The sequence below is a fragment of the Eleutherodactylus coqui genome, chromosome 9, assembly GCF_035609145.1.
Source record: "Eleutherodactylus coqui strain aEleCoq1 chromosome 9, aEleCoq1.hap1, whole genome shotgun sequence".
Taxonomy (NCBI): domain Eukaryota; kingdom Metazoa; phylum Chordata; class Amphibia; order Anura; family Eleutherodactylidae; genus Eleutherodactylus; species Eleutherodactylus coqui.
The window spans coordinates 127,066,744-127,084,425 of NC_089845.1; the positions used below are offsets into that span (position 1 = coordinate 127,066,744).

Genomic DNA, 17,682 nt, shown 5'->3' on the forward strand with positions numbered 1-17,682 from the left:
TCCCAAAAAACAATAAGTGATTAAAAAAACGTATGTACCCCAAAATGGTACCAATAAAAACTACAGCTTGTCTTGCAAAAAAAAAAAAAAAAGCCCTCTCAGAGTTCTGCCCATGGGAAAAAAAAAAAATTATAGGACTTTGAATGCAGCGATTTAGAAAAAAAAAATTCCCAAAAAAAGGGTTTTTATTACAGAAAAGCGGAAAAACCTAAAAAAAAAGTAAGAATTTGGTATCACTAACCGTACCGACCCGCAGAAAAAAATGTAGTGTGTCATTTATGCTGCATAATTAATACTTAAAAAAAAAAAAAAAAAAAAAAAAAAAAAATCTATGGCAGAATTGATGCGTTCTCTCCCTACGATCATGAAAAAAAAGTTATACAATATAGTCTTTGTACCCAAAAATGGTACCAGTAAAAACTACAGTTCGCCACGCAAAAAGCAAGCCCTCATACGGCCGCATCGACGGAAAAATAAAAAGGTTATGGCTTTTGAAAAACGGAGATGAAAATCTACCAAAAATCATTTGGTCCTAAACGCCAAAATAGGCCATGTCCTTAAGGGGTTAAAGTCTGAAGAGTAGTTGATGCCAGGCAGGGGCATACATTGAACTTTTAGAGCCCCATAGCAAAACTCAGAAGTAGCGTACCTCTTCTATGGCCCCTGCAGCTTCCCCAACTCTCAGTACTGACTAACGCCACACAGCTCCGTGTAGACCATCTCCTAAATCCAAGTGGCATACGGCAGCAATGTGATTTTTGGGGAGCTAGTTATCAGGTGGCAGGGGGGGGGGGGTCTGGGTCATTCAGCCTCAGCGACCTGGTCTGCCACCATTGGCAGAATGTCACTGCCCTGATGCCAGGGGCTTTCTAATGCTATCCAATGACTTACCAGTATGAAGATGGGTGGTCCAAGATGTGGAGGTTAACACGCCACATAATTCTTGTTAAATTACATAACGGTCATTGTGCATTACATAAAACAAGAAGACACTTAAAAAAAGAAGAAAAAGTTTCTATGCGTCATGCCGTATTATATTACAGCACCGAGTAGAATGACTTCAAGAGCGGTGATATTTCTAAAGATAGTGGAAAAGGCCACTAAAAGGAGGCATCTCTTACTTCGCTCTTCGTACTTGCCCTACTAGTATTTCAACATGAACCTCTCTATTGTCACGGAGAACGCAGCCGTTCCAGACATTCAACCGAGATGGGGAGATATTCTCTGCACGGAAAACTAAAGCCATAATATGCCAACCATCTCTAGAACTCACTTCATCTGAGCCGGGAGAAGCAAACCTTTTGTAAAGGAATCAATTTGGTTGAAGTAGAAGGTAAATGTGAGCTTCATAATACAAAAACACCTTCTGTAGAGGATCCTCTGAATTGTACTTGGAGTTGACAAAGATTTATAGTAGCTTAATCCGCACAAAAGAAGAGAAGAACCTTTTTTGTACCTTTAGATGTGACTGGTTTATAAAAGATTCCTAAATAATGGAGTAAGATCCTATTCAATGCAGTCAACCGGGTCTCAGATTTCCCAGAATTCCAGGACAAAACTCTGTTGGAGGTCATTGCTGTATGCATTAAGGGGCTTGTACAAGGTGCGTTAATTTGGCAAGAATGTTCAACACTAATAATCCTAATTCATAATAGTCAGGCCGTGTAAAAGTGCAAATGATTAGCTGATGCTGGATCGCACAGGGAACTTAAAACAACCCTAGGAAAAAAATTAAAAACTCTACAAGTGGCTTCATGTTATAGGTGGGTCCAAATTACTAGCAGAGTGGGCCAACACAAGAATTATCTGATGCTGGATCGGTACATAGAGAAGTTTCCCATTTGTGGACCCTTGTGTGGCACAGAGCGTTAGGGCAGCGGAAATGCAGTCCTAAGCTCTCGCTCATGACCTGAGGGTTGCAAGTTCAATACCCGCATGGTTCTTGTAGCGGCTTAAGGTTGATTCAGCCTGAGCTGATGGAACGGCAAACGCACTTTTCATCAGCTGATCGACTCGTTTATGCAAACATAAAACTGATGCTTGGCAGTATATGCCCTAGTGTAAACCATGAGATACTGTACATGCCCCAGCCCAACAAATTTAAGCAAAATTTTTATTAGTGCCTAGTAGAGATGAGCGAGCATACTCGCTAAGGGCAATTGCTCGAGCGAGCATTGCCCTTAGCAAGTACCTGCCCGCTCGAGAGAAAAGGTTCGGCTGCCGGCGCGGGTGACAGGTGAGTTGCGGCAGTGAGCAGGGGGAGTGGGGGGGGGGGGGTTGGGAGAGAGAGATCTCCCCCCCCCCCGTTCCGCCCCGCTCTCTCCCGCCACTGCCTGCCTGCCGCCGGCAGCTGAACCTTTTCTCTTGAGCGGGCAGATACTCGCTAAGGGCAATGCTCGCTCGAGCAATTGCCCTTAGCGAGTATGCTCGCTCATCACTAGTGCCTAGCATAAATTATGCAAAGTTTATTCCAGCTCCTATGAGCCTATAAATGATGGGTGGCATCTGTTCTGGGCATACATAAAAGCATCCAGTAAAAAGAGTGCTTTTTGGGGGGGAGGGGTAAGGGGTGGAGGAAGGATTTCATCCCAAACCCAGCCATTAACTTTTTTTTAGGACCAAGTTAAAGGAGGTCACATCTGTATATATATTTATACATGATTAAAAAGAAACAAAAAAACTGTACATACCGATTGTAGAAATCCTCTCGGTAGTAATCATAATCAAACTCATAAGTGCTGTGGAAAAAAAAAACAAAGAACAATAATGATCCGGGGCCTAAAATAATTACATTCATTGATGTCTGCTGAATGAACGTTGCAATTTAGTCCCATACTGAAAGGCATCATTTTCTGCCCATTTTTTGGAAGTGCACATAAGATTAGTTAAGTATGGTAATTTCTCAGCCAGCTACAATGTCACAAACTACTTTACCATTATGGTTATAGAACACCATCTAATGACAGACCTTTCAGGCAGCATAGAAAACCATTTATAGAAGGGAACAAATTATCTGCATATTGTATAAACTGTGAGATGTGGCTGAATATTATTAGCGGCTCTAGACGCGCACGCACTACGCTTCATCTGTTAGCGGACATCCAGGCTTGGAAATTAATTCACAAAATGCAAAGTCCTTAAACTCTTATAGGTCATTCCATATTACTATAATGCTCATTACCAACCGTTTTTTATATAGCCCAACATATAGTAATGCCAATAGTATATGTCAGGTCTTAACATCCAATGCTGTATATTTCTTAGTAGCGCATACACTTATACCAAATAAAACGTGAAACATAGTAAGACACAGGAGGACAAACGGTAAGCTCTTCTGGGCAAGGCCAAACTAAAAAGTTGGGAAATTATACAAAAGTCATGATAGACCCAATGGCTGAACCAGATCATTGTGTCAGGCATTGTATGGTTTTGTATACACAGGCAGATTACCTGTAGTAAGGGGATGAACAAGTGTTAGTAAGATGTAAGGGATGTTTAGTAACTTCCTTTGTCGCGGTAGGGGCAGGCCATACATGAACAAGGATACAAGTTGGACATCAGGCTTATAAAATATATATTTTTAATTACAATGGTTGAACTTGAAGAATGAGATGGCAATAAAAGCTTTTATTGCTAAGAGATATTCATTTATAATGGAAATATTAGACAACCTAACTGGCTAAAAGGTAGGAGCAACTTTAACGTGTCTGGAACGATAACACAATATCGTTAAGTCACAAAAGGTCAGTAAATCAGGATTTTTGGTACTTGCTTGGACTCATGTACTGTGACTGGTAAGCTTGCCTGAAGTCTCTCTTGGTGGTGTGCAGACAATAGAGTTTTAGCGAGGCCCTCCTCACTTACAGCTCTCCAGGTGTACTCAGTACCGCAATGGGGAAGAGAAATCTCTCGCTTCATCTGACAAGCTACAGGGCTGGAACTTCTCTCTCTCTAGAGCAAACTCAGCCATAGTCCATCTGGCTGTAGCCCCTATATATCTATAGCAGGTCTTTGGCTTTCTTCAGCCTTCTGCTCCTAGCGATGGTTTCTTGCTATAGCGAGAGTTAAGTCAATGGTAATCAGCACTCATTCCACAGGCTGCCTCTTTTTCTCATATGCCTGTCCCTCTCAAGCAGGTACAGAACCCGTACGAAATGTCTTCCGCTACACTTTCAGCCATCTCTCTGCTATGTTGTAACCTGTTCCGTAGTAGCAAGGCATGATCTGTGTAGGGGAAGGGCCAGACGCAGAAGACTCTTGCTCTGAGGGGAGAAGGGGTGTTGATTTAGGTGCTCCCTTGCATCACTGAGATAAAGTGAAGCCTGCTAAGGGGCAGAGAAAAAGAGCTCTATGACCGAGAGAGAGAAAGACCAAGTGAAAAGTAAAGAGGAGAATGCTCCCATGATAGAGAATGAGTGAGAAACATTCGGTGCATGTATGTTGACAAGTATTCCGGGAAAGTTCTGCAAGTGGTGAGCTGCAGGAGAGAAGCGGCCAAGTTGTGAGAATAAAAAAAAAACAAAAAAAAAAAACCAGGATCGAGAGACGGGTGTGAGTGCTACATTGAAGTGCCCACCCCAGTGTACCGCCAAAGACGGTAGAACTAAAAAAAAAAAAATTATTCAAGTAAAATTTGTTTACAAAATGTAATGTGGTGTCAGAAGCGATCATATCGGCGTCCCATAGGATATTGCAGCATCCTTGTTACAAATGACAGTATGCAGCTGTAATGCTGAGGATTGGGCAACTAGATCTACATGAGTCAGGGGGTCAGAGCCATTATGGTATGGAGTGCCCAGAGAGCTCTATTCATCATCGCACCGGTACTGATCTCCTCACTGCCCCCAGAGTCTCAAGAAAGCTCCATCCATTGTTCTGCCGGACCTGATCCCTCCACGATACATAGTAACTAAAGAGCCCCATCGATTGATGCCATTACAATCATTCACACCTATGGTGCTATACTTGGCTGGCTGAACAAGTCCTTGTTTACACAATGAGGTATACGGCTGATGTGCGAGGGGCTAGGAAAAGAACTATCTGAACCTACACAAGTTATCATGGTTGAGGAGCATGTTTGTGACTAGATTGTTAGGGGCCACACGGAATAGCACCAAGTGCCAGATGTGGCTCCTCGGCTACAAGTTGCACAACTCTGATCTATACGGTTATACATATTGAACCTTCACAAAGAGTCACGAATGGTATATTTAGGTATTATAGGACTATTTTGCACAAATGTTATCTATACTTCTCCTTTCTTCCAGCTACAAGAAGGTCTTATGCTGAGCGACACTTCAGCAGGTTCCTCCATAAAGCTCTGTAAGGCCATTACTATTCTTGTTAACGTGATCTTGTTTTCTGCTCTTTTGAACTTTTCTATTATAAATAAAATTAACCTTCTACAATCTTCTCTAGTATCTCACATTTCCCATACTCCTTAATTGAGCCGCCCTTCCTACACCAGTTCTCAAGCATCCTTTTATAAATGTAATTAGACATGTATCTGCACAGTAAGTGGGCTAGGAAGGGGAAGATGGTCTCATAACCATTGGTTGTAAGGCCCAATGTCCACGGGTGGGTTTGAATTCCGGAAGACCAGCAAACCAAGACACCCATGCGGTTGCATGGGTGTCTGCAGCTTAATTGAAGAATGGATACCACAGAAAAGCAGTTCACATCCAAAAAAAAAAAAAAAAAAGTACTGCGCATGTGCGTGGCGCCCTGGCCGGTGTGCCCGCATGCATCCGCTGTACAGAACAGAGATCCGGACATGGACGCAGAAGACCTGCACAGGTAAAAAAGTGTCCTCAGCCATGGGTATGGTTGGATTTAGCTGCAGGCTACTGCGGGTGAAGTCCAACCCACCTGTGGACATGATGCCCAAGACTGTGGTGATAGAGGGAGGAGGAAGGAGAACCCTTAGGCTGGGTTCACACACGCCGGAATCCCGCGGTATGGCCGCAGCAAAAAAAGTGCGAGATTTTCAACAGGAAAGCGCTGCTTCAAAACCAGCGGATGGAATTTCCAGGGCAAATCTGCGCTGTGTGAACCCAGCCTTAGGCCTCCCTCACAGGCGTTTGCAGAAACGCAGCGGCAGGGACCCGGACGGAGCCAGCTAAGTGAATTTAACGCTGGTGTTTAACGCTGTCAAAAACGTGGTAAAAAGTTGTGCCAAGTTTTCAGCAGCACCGAAACCGCTGCCCATTCATTTCGGTGGGTGACGCAGGGCTGAAAGCGGTCAAAGATAGAACATGCATCGCTGTAAAAGCGCAGCGTTTTGACGCTTGCGTGGAAACCCCATTGAAATGAATGGGAGTGTTGTACAGCGTTTAATGCAACTTTGACAACTTTTACAACGTATTTCTAAACTTAACAGAAAACACTTTCTAACAATAAGTGGACTTGAAATCCATGTTCCCATTATCAGATATAGAAGATTAGAATATACAGTTATGAGAAACAAGTACACTCTTTCAATTCTATACTTTTTTTTACATCAGGACATAATAAATTATGGTACTTAGAAGCTCTAAACTACTAATGACCTGTCCTGAGGAGAACAACCGTAAGTGGTAACAGTGTAAGGAGGAAGCTCTATCCCCCTGACAGTGCAGAGAAAGGTCTTGGGATTTACTAGACACTGCAGAGGGAGGTCCCCCCCTTCCCACAGGAAGGACATGACACTTACTAGTGACCAGGTAGACTATAGTGTGTGTTGAGATGTTGTGTGGCTCAGAAGAAAGCCAAGCATGAAAGGCTCAGCATCAAGTGAGGATTGGGCGACTGCTTAAAACTACGGTATTGCCTCTCTTCTCTGGAGGAATTACCAGTCCGGCTTCGACAAACTGCGGGAGTGAGAAAACATCCCAGAGGAGCGATATTCTGCAGGTAGATATCAGAATTGCGTCATAAGTGAGGTCGGCCTCAATAAAAGAACATGTGTACTGACTGTTAGGCACCAAGTAGGCCTGCTGATTGTATCACACTGTTTTGTGGGACGCTAATAAATTCATGGTTCGAGCATCTAGTGGAAGCACTGATACTGTACCAAAAACAAGCCTGGGACTTCTGGACCATTGGCCTTGAAAGTCCCAACAAATCCTCTAGTTGTGGTTTGTTCTTCAGTTATGAACTGTGGGTAACAAAATCGACTTAATAGCAATGGTGAGTGTTGCCTATACTGCAAATAATTATTTGCTAGAACGCATGATAACCGTTAGTACCGTGTTCACACGAAAAGACAGTCCTACCGTATATAAATTTTTGCTCCAAAAGAGGCAGTGTCTTATTTTCGGAGGGGTGGGGTCTTTTACTCACCAGGCCCGCGGCATCTGGGTCTCTTGCGCTGCCATGTCCTCAGCGTTGAGACAACACTCGCTTGCTAGAGGCGGAGTATTCAAAGCCCCATCACCAAAAAGAGTGCTGTGATTGGATCAGAAGAGCCGCTGGCTCAGCCTATTACAGCTGGCGCTCAATGAACCAATCACAGACATTGGAAAATCGGGGGAGGGCACCTTATCGGGGAAACACTGTATTAGTCAGGTTTGTGCAACACCACACTAAAAGTGTTGGGAAATATGCCAACACTGAATACACGAAGCTGAGTTACATTACCGCTAAATGCACTACGTACATAATTGAGGATCTTAGCGCACATTTTGATTAAACTATCGTGAGGGTAGATCATTGCTAGTCCATTAGTGGGGGTTCACCGCACAAGATCTCCGCCATAGCAGACAGAGCGCCGTACATTATATAGCGCCCGTGCCTGGTATAAAAGCGCACTCCCATTCATTTGAAGGAGACTATTCGCCATGTAACCAATAAACATGAAATCACGTCAGACACGGCTGTAGAGCTCACAAGAGACAGCTGCTTGATGGGTATACTGAGCAGTGGACCCCTGCCAATCAATTATGGATGACTTATCCTATGGATAGGTCATAACCAGTTTATTCCCGAAAATCCCCTGGTCTTTTTATCATAATAAAGTGGGAAATCAGGATTTTAGATTCTGGATTTTTGCATAATTGAATGATTAAATATACCTGCATTTAAAAAAATGAATTCCATAATAACTCCCCCATGGTATTAAATTACTATAATTGCGAGTGCCCAGTGGGTTAATACAGGATTAAATTACCTCTGCTTTATTGTGAGAACAGAGGAGGGCAGAACTGGTATCAGAGGAAGCTTAATATAAAGCTATAGAAACAGGTGAAAGGTAACACATAGGTGTAATTAACCCGCACACCAAGCTGTGCGCACGCAGTACTGCGCTATACATCCTTGTGGAAATGGCTGTCATTTAGTCAGGCTTCCAGGTTATACTCTCCGCCTTTATCAAATTTTCATTCTGGCTTGTTCAACTTTGTGCGATCTTAAGCTTTTAAATGATTTAAATGGATTTAACAAGTAATGCAAAAAAAAAAAGCAAAAAAAAAAAACAAAAAAACAAATTTTAATGTTTTAAAGAAAGCCAAACAAAACTCTTTCATAGGCACATTGGAGACCCAAACAGCATCCGCATTAGGGATCACTGACCCCTATATAACTGCCACTCTTGCATAGAGATAGGTTGCCTGTACACGGGCGATAAAATCAGTAGGTGGATCACGCTCTGTGAAGCTTTCCATAGGATTACAATGGAAAGAGCAGCGCCGATGTCCATGAGCAGAGAATCAGTGATTCTCTACTCGCGGGATTTAAAATCGAGTCATGCTGCGATTGCCACGATTCTCCGCGGTGAGCCTATGAGATCTGTCAGCGCTCCCCCCTCCTTAAACGAGGCAGAATATCGCTAGCAGCTTTGCTGTAGGAAACAGAGCATCCTACATTGCACAGCGACCCGGGCTGGAACCGCCGGCTGAGGACGACGTCTCATCACCACACAATTAAAACACAAGCTCAGTCACAGCTAATTTGGTATCTAGTCACAAAACATGTGTCTCTCTATGCAATAATACATTTAAGACAAACTAATCTCCCCATGGAATCTAAAAAACAAAACAAAAAAAACAAACTTTATGAATCCGCACACTTACATTCCCCGAATAACTCAAGGCTAAAGAATAAAAAGAATGTGCCCATATCTTTTAGTTTTGTCCCTCCTAGCCCACACAATCCACAAAATTATAATAACCTACTGAAGCATAGGAAATAAGATTTGTGTTTTACACATAAAATGTAAGACACCAATTGCCCTGCATGGTAGAGAAAGAAGGGGGAAACAAAACCCTACCACACCCAACCCACATACACACCTACCCATAGGCCCTAGGGCTCCAATCACTTGCGCATAGTTATAATCAAAATATTATATATATATATAAATAATATATATATAAATAATCACTAATACTAAGGTGCAGTACCCAAGAACCTCCCAGCTATCTGACAAATCTCCTTTCAAGCTGTCAAATACTCCACTAAAAAAAAAGGACTACATTTTATTACTATTATATAGATGCCGTTACTGTTTATTAATCCAGGAAGCAGAATCCATAGAATAATCAAAGAAAAAAAAAGTCTTCCCCTGCATCATAACTCTTAGCTGTGCCAGATACAAAATAGCATAAAATAGCTGTGTACCTTTTAACCTTTTCTTCATATCTTGAAACTGTATCCATTTTTTTGTATGCCCACTGAATGATCTGGAACGATAGCCATACGATGACAGTCCATAGTTCTCATTTTTCTTGTGCCCTTTAAAAACTGTCCCAAGGCTGCCTGTCCACGGGCGTTATTGAATTGCGTTGCTATGGAAAGTGCAGCCCCCCTGCCCACAAGCAGAGAATAGGCCGCCAGTGGAGATCTGTCTGCCGGTTCCTCCTCCTGGGCCACCGGGAGTTCTGCCGCGGGATACCACAACGTCCGTGGACATGTAGCCTAATGCAGGAGTTTTATAATCCACTCCTCTCGGCGTGGAGGTAGTTTAGCAGATACTCTGAGCCCTTTCCACAGCAAAGAAAGCTGACAAAGTAACTTCCAACAGTTGGTTCCAGCCATTCCTCAAAAAATTCGCTCACCTTTTCTGGAATCCTCACCAGTCGCAAATTTCTTCTTAGTCTAATTTTCCAGATCTGCTTTATACAGCAAAGTACATTTACTAATTGCATCTTGCATAGGGCCAATTTTGTTCCTTCATTTCCTCAATACGTGTCTGTGCTTTAAGACAGCTTCACACAGAAGCATTTTGGTTGCGCAAATATCTCCACAGAAATTATAGGCAATATGCAAATGCATGCACAATATGCATGGAGATATGCGCAATTCCGCTGGAACACCACATCTGGGACTAATTAGCCATTTTAGTTGGTGTCTTGTTTGCTGTGTGCTAATGAACATGCCTTGCAGGGGCAAACCGTACAGTAAAATACACTGATGCGCGCACAAAGCAGCATTGTTCATTCTGCAGATATGCAGCGCTCAGGCGCATTCAAATATGCTTACGCTTCTGTGAAGCTGACAATCTTTCAGTTAGTTACTTTCTGCAAATCATGTCCTAAAAAGCCAGCAGCCTCTTTCAGGCTATCAACCTGAGCAGAGAGGGAAGCAAACACACCGCTGCTTATAGTCACAGCTAGAAAGACATCACGTAGAGTAGGTTCATTTTGTGTATCACTTTGCATATCTACACCACTAGCTTCTGCCTAAAATGGCCTGAATAGCTTTTACAGAGACCGATGAAGCATATAAAACAGGGCCATGCTTACCCTTTTCAATTACACAGTAAGAGCATGTATTAGAAGTCTCATCAAAGGAGGCAAATACAACTGTAGAGGTTTCATGCAGGAGTTGAACGAGCAAATTCCGACAGCCTATTCTCATTGCAGGATTTCTCTGTAAAGCCATTAGAATGGTTATGCATTCTTCTCAATATTATTTCCAATATTGCCTCATGGTGCATAGTATTCGCAGTAGCGTTCGCAGATGCTAGCACCTGATCGCCTTCATGAAGCGTACATGCACCACGGCTTCTTTTCACGTCATCGCAACACGGTTAAACACGCCTCAAAAAAAACTAAGCAGCCTCAGCCAACACTGCTCCACCGCTTTTCTGCTCCCCCACAAGAGAAACCGTGGTGCAGCACAACCAAAGGCCCAGGGACCAGCAAGGGCTTCAGCACAGCAGCGTTAAAAACCCTGCCTTAGGAAGAAAACCAAGCTAGCATAACAGGTCGGAGCTCTCCTGGCGCCCCCACTGCGCTCACATCATGGCCACACACCCGAATATTTGACCATTACAAAAAAAGTAAAGTCCATAAGCCCTTATGTGGCTATGTAAACAGAAAAATAAAAAAAAGTTATGATTTTTGGAAGGTGGAGATTAAAAAAAAAAAAAAAAAGAAGAGGGGTGGGGGGATTGCAGCATTAGTAGAGCTCACCGCATAGGGGCCAGAGAAATAAAAGTCAGAAAGTGTAAGTGGAAAGCTACTTCATTTCCCTTCCAGTTTTTGACTTGACCTTTAAAGTAGATTTATGAAGCTGCCAGACAGTTATAAATATGTGGAGTTTATAGACGACTGCCAGGATTTTCCTCTTTCGTTCCAATGCATTTTTTACTGCCTGCATCTTGAACTTGGACACTAGGCCATAACCTTCTTTAACAAGCTTCTCCATGACACCGCATTACCATATTTCAACTCATTTCACTTTTTGGATCAACATTTGGACTTCCTCTTATTACTAACTAGTCTAATGTAAACCAAAAATCAATGTTCTAAAACAAGCCCCTTAATCCAACTGCAAGGGACTTCCCTAAAGAGTTAAAAGGATGCCATGTCAGTGAACAGAAGATGCACCAAGTTATCTTGTGCGCCAAAATAATCAGCCACATTGTGGCATAGTAGAACTGAGCATGCTTAGTGGACACTTACTGATTGGTTGATGCCCAGCATATAAAAAGGACAGTTTTATTGCTGCACCACAGATGAGCGCAGTGAGCAGGAGGTGCTGTTGGAGCACCATTATAAAAGAGGCACAACAGCCTGCAGAGGGGCTGCAGACAAAGAGAGGAAGAACAGTAGAAGCATAGAGCCTGCCTGTAAGAGGAGCTGTCCGGAAAGTGCAGTGGGCATCGCACACAGAGCTCTGGTGTGCCTGCTGCCTGGAGTCCAAAAAGAGAAAGTGGCTACACTGCTACCCCAACCCAGTGAGACATCTTAACTGTGACCAGGAGTAAGGGTGAAGTTGCACTCCTGATCTAAGGCAGCCTGGGTCAGTGGAAGTGGCAATTTCCACACAAAGCAGCTGTAAGTGAGGTTGGCCTCAACTCGAACACGAAGTGTGCACATGGTTAGAGAGTATAAGGTCTGCTACATAGGAAGAGGTCACACCTACAGATTTGGACCATTTGGTGAAATTGCATCGCACACTGTTCTAGACTGAGCCAGTAAACAGGGGCATGAGCCCATTATATATTAGCGATGACTCCACTGGAGTTCGAACGGCGCGTTAACCCTTTAACACAAACTATGAATTGCATTACTTCTGTTCAACAGGACTAATCCTGCTACAGTATTGTTGACAGTGTTTTTCTGGCATTATTTCATATTCTACCCAACATAATATTCGCCCCATGATTTAGTTAGCTGTAGCTAGCGTCTAGTATTTCATCGTAATAGCGGAGTTACTTACTTAGTATTATACCATCCTATACTAACATTTCTCTGTCGGTACACCACCTACTGCATAGCCTGAATCCTGCGTCGTGATACCACCTGTATAGCCTTAACCAATTAATGGGATGTTGCCCAAGGCGAGGAGTATGCCGTCATGTGATTGTAGCGAATTCGGGAAAAAAAAACCCTCTCCAGATGACTTTGCTGTCAGGCACCTGTGACTTTGTTATTGAATATATAGAAAATGACAAAAGGCATTTATTCTAAACTTTACCCTTGAGCTCTCATCCATCATGATCAGGAGATTGCTCAGTCAAAACTACATCTGTGCCCAGGAACTCAAGTAGAAAAACTGAAAAGTACTTCTACTGGATCTGTGCGGCTTTTACTTCCCACTCAAAACAGCGATTATGATTTTAATTATTTTTACAAATTGTGCAATTTTTGATCATATGCCTATGTACATTTTTCATCATGTGCATACATATCCCATAGTGTGACCAGCATAATAGATCTTTAAAGTCATAAGTACTGGAGAATGCTGGGATTTGCAGTACAAGTCACTGAATAGCTGTATCACTGCAATAATAGCTGTCATGGTCAATACAGCCTGGGTTATTAGCTATGGGTTTGACATGTTGAGCCAACCAAACCAGTCGAACTCTGTTTTGGATCAAACGTTGCTAAAAGTTTGGAGTGTGCCCGAACCTCGTTCGGCTTGTGGTTGCCGAACCCACTAGGCAAAGAAGTTGGTAGTAACAGTGATGGCACAGGGGTTAGCAATGTTGGGTCCCAAGTTCAGATGAGACCAAGGACAACATCTATACAATGTACCGTGCTATACTTGGTATGGAGTGAGGTGTCCGCGGTGCTCATCAAGAGATCCAGTCACTTTAATCAGTTGTTCTGTAGGGGTCCCGAGCAACAGACCCCCATCTATCAACCATTGATGACCTATGCTAAAGGTGCCTGGCTATTGATCCAGAGCTCTGATTTAGGGGGTTTCTAGGCAAATTCTATTAATGATCTATCCTCACTATAAGTGTTCAATAGTTAATGAGAAACTGCCACATAAGTTCCCTGGCAATCATCTGAACGTCCAGTCTGCTGCCAGTGTAGTGGGGCCAAACGTAGTCATCGAAGACAAAGCCTCAGAGGGCTTCACTTCCATTGAAATCAATGGGAGCTGAAGCCTCCTATTACACTTCTGGCACTTCCACCTCTTGATACTAGGGTCGGACACAGAACTGGAATAAGAGGTAGCACTTCCGGTAATTTCAAGCCCTCCATGACACTTCCACTTTTCAACCCCCGATGGTGACTCTTGGGCCTGCTGCACTAAAGAAAGAGGGCCCGAGGATCAGCTGATTACATAGTGAATCCCAAGTGACATGTTCCTGGCAATTAACTATTGATGACCTAGCTTGAGCAGAGGTCAACAGAATTTACCTGGAAAACAGCTTTACCAGCTGCAGTTTCCAACAGAGATCACTACAATGGATAGATGGTCACTTGAACAAGAGGTCCCACCTCCAGCGCACTTCCAAGAGTGGCGCGTGGGGAATAAAAAGTTTCTCACACTGCTGAACGATGAAAGTATCCAGAAAGGTAAGTATATAGCCCTCTCCCCTGACCATACATAGCGTAGTCAGGAGTTTTGCTGAAACACAACACCGCTGACAGATTCCCTTTAGGTCATTTAAAAAAAAATGCAAAAAGTGCCACATTGTATTCTATTTCGATGCAACAGTCCATCTACTCATAGGTTTCTTACTTGAAACGACTGAAGTGACGCGAGTGCCTGTAACTCTTGCACTTGGGTCAGGCACCAACATTCTTGGCTTGAAAAGCCCCTGGGATGTCATCTGTGATTACTTATCAAAAATAAGGAGAACGCTCAAAAATGCTTTCAATTCTTCAGAGGACAGGCAAGTGAAATGCTATTAAATGATACGAGATCTTTCGTTTCCATATGATTGAATCAGATACCTTTTTGCTTGCGGGCGTATCGCAAAATAAGCTGTGTGCTGCAATAATCATGCAGTTTAAACTGTGTATTCAGCTCATTTATTTTGAATGTTAATTAGCGTACAATATCGCAATTACCGCAATTGGCCGTTAATATATTCCCCCATTAATTGTACTCCATTTGCATTGTAGGTTGCTGCGGGCGCTTGTAATACTTGGGCCTCATGTCCACGGGAAAAGGGTCCGCACGCGGATCCGCACCCCATAGGGATGCATTGACCACCCGCGGGTAGATAAATACCCGCGGATGGTCAATAAAAGGGATTTAAAAAAAAAAAATGGAGCATGAAAAAATCTGGACCATGCTTTATTGTCGTGCGGGTCTCCCGCGGGCTTCAATTGAAGCCTATGGAAGCAGTCTGGATCCGCGGGAGACCTAAAATTGGAATTTAAAAGAATTAACTCACCCGCAGCGGAACGGGAAGGTCTTCTCTTCCTCACGGCCGCATCTTTCTTGCTTCGGCGGATGTGCCCGGCACATGCGCGCGGCACGCCGGCGACATGCCGCCGGCGTGCCGAGTTCATCCGCCGGCCGAAAAAGAAGATCCGGCCGTGAGGAAGAGAAGACCTTCCCGGCCCGCTGCGGGTGAGTTAATTCTTTTAAATTCCTATTTTCAGTGCTCATGTCCGCGGGGCAGGAGGGACCCGCTGCAGATTCTACATGGAGAATCCGTAGCCGGCCTGAGTTTCCCCGTGGACATGAGGCCTTGTAGCGCATATTGTTAATTAGCCTATTTTGATAAGAATTTTTTGCATTTTTGCTTCTGTAATTATGCAACACAAATTCAGCCCCTCCTACTATTTGTACAGCATGAAGGCGACAAACTCATGCTATGTGCACCAAGTGGTCAACATCCAGCATAAGCGTGACTCCTATAAAGCACAGCATTGGAATATACAGCATGTAGGAGCAAACTCTTCATATTTAAACCCCAGCATAAAGAACTAGGACAGCAATCTCGTATTTGTGTGCCAGTGCCTACATGACAGCAGCCAAAGACTCTAAACGGACATAGGTTTAGAAGAGGACAAAATGCCTGTAAGATGGTCTGGTACTCAATGAGTCAAAGGGCAGAAGCATGAAGGAAAAAAAAAATCCAACTTTAATTCTATAACCCCTTAAGGACATGGGCTATTTTGGCCATAAGGACGCAACGATTTTTGGGGCATTTTAATCTCCAGGTTTTACATACCGTAATTTTTTTTAATTTTTCCTGGTGCCATGGCCATATGAGGGCTTGTTTATTGCGTGGAGAACTGTAATCTTATTGGTACCATTTTTGGGTGCATATAATGTATTGTAAAAACTTTTACACTTTTTTTTGGGAGAGCAGACAGGAAAAAATAAATCAATCATCAATCCTACCATTGTTTGTACGGTTAAATAAATCAAAAAAGGACATTTTTTTTCTCTGAGGGGTTGACAAGACGATGAGACTAGGAGACCAAAATTACTTTTGGGATTTTCCATTTTGTACAACACAAATTTTTTTTTTTTTTTTTTAAATTAATAAATTGTTTACATTGTTGCATTCAAGGTCCCATAACTATTTTTCCATGGTCGAGCGTGTTTTTTGTGCGACTATCTGTAGTTTTTATTGGCACCATTTTGGGGTACATACAATTTTTTGGATCACTTTTACTGCATTTTTTGGGGAGGCTAAATTAATAAAATAAGCAGTTTTTTATAGGCTTTGCCGTGCAGGGTAAATCGGGTGTTCAATTTATTGTAAAGGGTGTTATGGATATGATGTGTGGGGTTTTTTGTTATATTTTCTAAACGCTAGAGGAGGTCCAATGTGCTACTAGTTGGGGGTTTCTATTAGTGTCCATTTAGTTTATGTATAAGAAAGTGACCATGCAAAAAAAAAAAAAAAAAGACACTCTTGGCACCTTTGGGGTAACAGGGACCCGATTGGCATATGCACAAGGGATACTTACTGGTGCGTACAAAGACATACGCACGGCACTTGGTATGGATAGACCCTAGAGCTACTTCCAAAGAAATATTTCCTCCATTAAATATCCATCGTAGGAGACAAAGCCAATCAGAACCACAATAAACTGCAGGAAGACATACGACGGCAAAAACTTGTAAAAGTTTTTAAACGATTCCCGTTTCCAGGATTCTAAGTCTTTTTGTCTTTCCATTTTCTGAAGCCATATCTTGTGCAGTATTTATCGATTTTCATTTAAAAGCAGATGGGTAATAGCTTCCTTATCCGTAATAATTGCCCGCAGCCTCAGAGGCTCTTGACATCGCTGTCAGGATGTGCGCATGCATGATTGATTATCCAATTTATTGGTAATATTGTACCTGTCACCACAGTTCAGTTGTGCTGCTTTTGACAAGTGCAAAAGGGTGTTGGTGACAGTTGCAGGAACAAGTGATTGGTTTAAGAAGTGGAATGTTAGCGCAGACGACTCGGAATGACAGCTCGATAAATTACAATTACAGTTCAAGAATAAGACTTGAAAAAGGAGCACAATATTGGCAGCGAGCAGCCGGCATGGAGTGCGGCAACATTTCAACCTTCTATATAATCCTTAAGCAGCAAATAATGCTACAGTAAGAAAATGTATCTACGGAGGGTCTGTGAAATAGCTTTCCGCTAGAAGGCCGGCGATCAGGTTATGGCGAGGACGGCTAAAGGAAAATAAAGCCAAAAAAGCCTATAATTCAAGCAATTTGGAAGAAAGCCTCTGAGCTGCATCTAAGGAAGGGGTGTCCAACCTTTTGGCGTCTCTGGGCCACATTGGAAGAAGGAGTTGTCTGGAGGCACACATTAAATATACAAATGCTAGCGAGCCGTCTTAGAAGTCCACGCGTGGATTTTGCCAATTAACGGACAGATCCACGGCAAGAATTGCGGCAGAAAGCGATTGTTCAGATAATGCCCATCTAAGACACAGGAGAAGGCAGCACTGAACAGACTGCTTCTAAACCAATGTAGCTGGGGTGGCTGACCCGGCTGGTCTACCAAGTAAGGTTTGCAGTGGTCTGCCAACTCATTAACTGACAAACTCG

The 17,682-nt window shown here is 43.0% G+C and overlaps 1 protein-coding gene across 4 annotated transcripts in view; it reads right to left on the minus strand.

Annotated features, from left to right (window-relative positions):
- RALYL (RALY RNA binding protein like) overlaps positions 1-17,682 on the minus strand; it is a 157,468-nt gene that overhangs the window by 60,534 nt on the left and 79,252 nt on the right. For 2 of the 4 annotated variants that reach the window (XM_066578488.1, XM_066578487.1), the window contains exon 3: positions 2,691-2,738. The exons of the other annotated variants lie outside the window; for them this stretch is intronic. In XM_066578488.1, coding sequence (XP_066434585.1) covers positions 2,691-2,738 — 48 coding nt within the window. The remainder of the gene's footprint in view (positions 1-2,690; positions 2,739-17,682) is intronic. 4 annotated transcript variants of the gene reach the window in all.